The sequence below is a fragment of the Pseudophryne corroboree genome, chromosome 1 (genome assembly GCF_028390025.1).
Source record: "Pseudophryne corroboree isolate aPseCor3 chromosome 1, aPseCor3.hap2, whole genome shotgun sequence".
NCBI classification, from domain to species: Eukaryota; Metazoa; Chordata; class Amphibia; order Anura; family Myobatrachidae; genus Pseudophryne; species Pseudophryne corroboree.
Genome location: NC_086444.1, coordinates 1243774392 through 1243779641, shown reverse-complemented (window position 1 = coordinate 1243779641; position 5250 = coordinate 1243774392). Strand labels below are relative to the sequence as shown.

Here is a 5250-nt window from a genome sequence, read left to right as displayed (position 1 = left end):
AGTGAGGTACAGGTGAATGGGTAGAGGAGAGAGGGTGGGTACTGCAATGTAATGGTGCAGTGAGGTACAGGTGAGTGGGTAGAGGAGAGGATGGGCACTGCAGTGTAATGGTGCTGTGAGGTACAGGTGAGTGGGTAGAGGAGAGAGGGTAGGCACTGCAGTGTAATGGTGCAGTGAGGTACAGGTGACAGGGTTTAGGAGAGAGGGTGGGCACTGCAGTATAGTGGTGCAGTGAGGTACACGTGAGTGAGTAGAGGAGAGAGGGTGGGTACTGCTATGCAGTGAGGTACAGGTGAGTGGGTAGAGGAGGGAGGGTGGGCACTGCGGAATAATGGCGCAGTGAGTGCAGTGGTGCAGTAGGAAGTGATGGTAAAGTCCTTTGTGACCGCTGTTATTGCCATGAGATACTGATGTTAGACCCTTCCTTCCGTGCCATCTCCTGGAGCTTGTGGTAGTCCCTGCATGTGACATCCTTACAATGGGACAAGTCTAGATGGCTTAAGTCATTTTTTGATCTAAGTAGCAGAGAAGCTCCCCACTGCGTGACATTACTGTGACAGAGGGATACCTCGCTCAGCCTCTGGAGAGGGTGAGGTGGGCTTGATGCATAGACAACCTCAAACACACTATCAAGGGACGTAGGAACACCACAAAGAGAGAGACATTCCAGTTTGAGGCACCCCTGCAAAAGCGCTACCAAGAAGCCCCCCAGTTGATGCTGAAAGGTAGGGTGCAGAGAGTCTTCACCTTCCAGAAGAAAGTTGAACGTGTGCAGATGAGGTAGCGGAAGGGGTTTCCTTGCCCAGGGGGGGAGTTCAGGGTCATTGTGGAATAAAGTCTGGGAGAGCACAGTGAAGTGACCCTGGAAGCTCTGCAGGTTTGGGCACCAGGTGAGCAGGGTAGACAATGATTCCTCCTGGCCCCAGAGCAAATTCTGTAGAGACAGGACGCGTAGACTGTTCCCTATGGCATGTAGACTTGTCAGCATTTCTTCCAACATCCTGTTGGGCTGTTCTGGGGAATGCAGAGTCAGCTGGGTGAGGTTTGGCCACTGGACCAGACTCCAAGCACTTACAGTCTGGATCCCTAGGGTGATGGCAGCCTCTTCCACCTCTTGGCACAAAGATCCCAGACTGGACACATCTTCCTCCTCCAGATCCTCCAGCTTTCTCAGATGCAGGCTGATACCAGCAGTGCCATTCCAGTTCTCTTTTCCTCTGAGCGTATCTGACTCCTGCTCATACTCTGCTTTCTGTGACTGACTGTCCCTCACGTTCACTAGTCCATTACACCCACTTTTCCTGGCCACTCTTCTGCGTGCAACCTCAGCCAGTGAAGGGAAGCTGTCGGTGAAGGTACCACCATGGGAAAAACGACCAGTATGTATGAGTCGTAGGGCACTGAGCACCGAGGGGTTGGAGAGTTGCTCTAGGCTGGGAAGGGCCAGCAAAATATAACATAAAGCATTTACCCACTGCTCCAAGTCTCCTTGTGGCTTCACGTCTTGTAGCAGCAGTACTTTGAGAGCCTGGCATGAGAATGTGGCCCGTTTACTATCATACACCAGGGACAGCAAGGAAGATGGAGAAAGCTTTCTGCACCTGGATATGTCCAATTCACGGAGTCGCTGACAGCAGGAACCGATGGTGGCCAAAGCAAGCGAATCACACTGAGTATCCGAGAGACAAAGTTTCATAAGACGTGGTAACCTTCCAACAAGGATGGCCAGGGACCCAGCAGGCACACGGCTGCAGGAGTGCAAGTCCAGAGATGTCAGGAACTGCCGGGAGAGACAAAGGGATACTAAGTGATTGCAGCAAGGTCAAACGGTGGAAAAGTTAAGGTGACAGGGCAACGGTGAAATAGTCAAGGAGACAGGGCAACGGTGGAAGAGTCAAGGTGACAGGGCAACACTGGAAGAGTCAAGGTGACAGGGCAACGGTGGAAGAGTCAAGGTAGCAGGACAACGGTGGAAGAGTCAAGGTAGCAGGACAACGGTGGAAGAGTCAAGGTAGCAGGACAACGGTGGAAGAGTCAAGGTAGCAGGACAACGGTGAAAGAGTCAAGGTGACAGGGCAACGGTGAAAGAGTCAAGGTGACAGGGCAACAGTGGAAAAGTCAAGGTAGCAGGACAACGGTGGAAAAGTCAAGGTAGCAGGACAACGGTGGAAGAGTCAAAGTAACAGGACAAAGAAAACTGTGAGGTGTGAAATTCATGTTTATAGACCACAAAGAACTTAATTAGATGTGAGGAACACTATCGCTGATGGTCACTTACCTTGCAGCGCACAGTCACCAGATCTATGATTGCTTTATTGATGAGTCCAGAACAGTAGTGCAGACTCAGCTCTGTGAGGTGGGGCTGGAGAAGGAGGTGAAGGCCGGCCCTGGTCAACTTGTGAGACTCTCCAAGAATTTTTATCAGCTCCTGCACCAACGGTCCGGCTGTTGGACATGGAGATTAAAATAAAGGTAATAAGAAATCCCGTGTACAGTTCAAAATGGAATATGAAACATTTAAAGCAAACATAACACAACTGCTTCAGACCACTGTGACACTACATCTATGGGAGCCGCCATTACTGTGACACTACATCTATGGAAGCCGCCATTACTGAGACACTACATCTATGGGAGCTGCCATTACTGTAACACTACATCTATGGGAGCCGCCATTACTGTGACACTACATCTATGGGAGCCGCTATTACTGTGACGCTACATCTATGGGAGCCGCCATTACTGTGACGCTACATCTATGGGAGCCGCCATTACTGTGACACTATGTCTCTGGGAGCCGCCATTACTGTGACACTACGTCTCTGGGAGCCGCCATTACTGTGACACTACGTCTCTGGGAGCCGCCATTACTGTGACACTACGTCTCTGGGAGCCGCCATTACTGTGACACTACGTCTCTGGGAGCCGCCATTACTGTGACACTACGTCTCTGGGAGCCGCCATTACTGTGACACTACGTCTCTGGGAGCCGCCATTACTGTGACACTACATCTCTGGGAGCCGCCATTACTGTGACACTACATCTCTGGGAGCCGCCATTACTGTGACACTATGTCTCTGGGAGCCGCCATTACTGTGACACTACATCTCTGGGAGCCGCCATTACTGTGACACTACGTCTCTGGGAGCCGCCTTTACTGTGACACTACGTCTCTGGGAGCCGCCATTACTGTGACACTACGTCTCTGGGAGCCGCCCATTTCATTGAACAAGTCAGGAGAGCACCTGCGACAGGCAGCAGAATGAGGGTCTGTCAGCATTGGGGAGAATATGTCACAGTAGTGGATAAGATACAAGTAGAATTATATCATATTTTATATGTAGAAAATATGTCTGTGCGCAGCGTATTATTACTGTGTATTGCCTCTAGAGGGGCTCTCTCATGTCGCTGTATTACCGTGGTCACTAGAATCAGAAGAGGCTATGGGGACATATTAATCAGATGGGTCACCCCCCCCCCTTTCTGCGCTGTACAGGGATCACAACTACAGTCTGATTGGTTACTACGTGTCATACCCCTTTCTGCGCTGTACAGGGATCACAACTACAGTCTGATTGGTTACTACGTGTCACACCCCTTTCTGTGCTGTACAGGGATCACAACTACAGTCTGATTGGTTACTACGTGTCACACCCCTTTCTGCGCTGTACAGGGATCACAACCACAGTCTGATTGGTTACTACGTGTCACACCCCTTTCTGCGCTGTACAGGGATCACAACTACAGTCTGATTGGTTACTACGTGTCACACCCCTTTCTGCGCTGTACAGGGATCACAACTACAGTCTGATTGGTTACTACGTGTCACACCCCTTTCTGCGCTGTACAGGGATCACCATTACAGTCTGATTGGTTACTACGTGTCACACCCCTTTCTGCACTATATATGGGGATCGCCGGACAGTGACAGGTTTAACGAAGAAAGCGATCGCACGGGCGATCGCAAGAAGATTGACAGGAAGAGGCCGTTTGTGGGTGTCAACTGACCATTTCCAGGGAGTGTCCGGGAAACGCAGGCGTGCCCAGCCGTTCGGAGGGAGGATTCCTGACATCAGCTCCAGGCTGGATCGTCGCAGCGGCTGAGTAAGTCCTGGGCTGTGCAGCTGTCTGCACAAGCGATCGCACCCCTGCACAGCGATTACCCCCTCCCCTGTAGGCGGCGATTACTTGACCGCAGCAGTGCAAAAAAACGTGTGCGATCAGAACTGAATCACCCCCTATTGCTTAATATGTCCTTTGTACAGTGTTACTTTGATAATGATACCTAGTATTAACACACAGCAGCAAATTGTATCATATATGACAAATTATATGTGAATATTCCTAGCCGGTCCTACCACAAAGAGAGAGCTGCATAGTGATATGGGAGACATTACATTCTATGGAACAAGGTATATTCCTGGGCCCTCTGAATTAGCTGCTTTTCATTTGGTTACATAGACTGTAAGCTCATGTGTTCAGCATGACTGAAAACATAGTAGGTACAATTAATATTTCCTACATATGTTGGTGCAGACAGTGCATAGTAGTGCCGACGTGCGTTTCGCTTGACCTAAGCTTCCTGACCTATAGCCCTGAGAACGGCTGTAATGCTGGGTGCTGTACTGGGCTGTGTATAAGACACATCGGTGGCACATGGTGGAATCATGGGATGCGTCCCATGACAGAGACACAGGTATCAGCACTCACCCAGCTGGTTGAAGGGCCCTTCTACGTACATGAAGCTGTACTCCTCCATGTACTTCTCAGCATAGTCCGTTACCCAGAGGCTCTGCATGTTCTCTGCAATGCTCTGCAGGCACATACGGGCAAGCGTGCTCATACTCCTTCTCGGTGGCATTCTCTGGTCTCCTGGGCCTGCTGGGAGGAGAGAGGTCCCACATTACCATAGATTTATATTACACAGGGGCATCCAAAAATCATTAGAGTGCATATTTGGGGTTCTAGGAAATGCAAAAAACTACATGGGGGAGATATTCTTACATTAAATATCATCCTTTTGAGTCCATTGGAGATAATGGAAAAACTAGGGTATATTTCTGTACCGCCATAGCCTGCTCGGTGCTTCAGTAATACAAAGCCCTAATGCCAGATCAGCAGGAGCAGAGAAAGGGAGGGAGAGAGAGAAGGGGGGCAGGGGAGGGAGAGAGAGGAGGGCATGGGAGAGAGAGACAGAAGGGGGACAGGGGAGGGACAGAGAGGAGGGCATGGGAGAGAGAGACAGAAGG

At 50.4% G+C, this 5250-nt stretch overlaps 1 protein-coding gene across 1 annotated transcript; it reads right to left on the bottom strand.

The window, feature by feature from the left end:
• Nucleotides 1-391: 391 nt before the first annotated feature.
• On the bottom strand, nt 392-4879 carry LOC134931802 (uncharacterized). Its single transcript, XM_063925517.1, has 3 exons — nt 4712-4879; nt 2279-2445; nt 392-1780 (listed from the first exon to the last, which is right to left on the bottom strand). The coding sequence occupies exons 1-3, from the start codon at nt 4860-4862 to the stop codon at nt 392-394; spliced, it is 1707 nt and encodes a 568-aa protein (XP_063781587.1). The 5' UTR covers nt 4863-4879.
• Nucleotides 4880-5250: the final 371 nt, after the last annotated feature.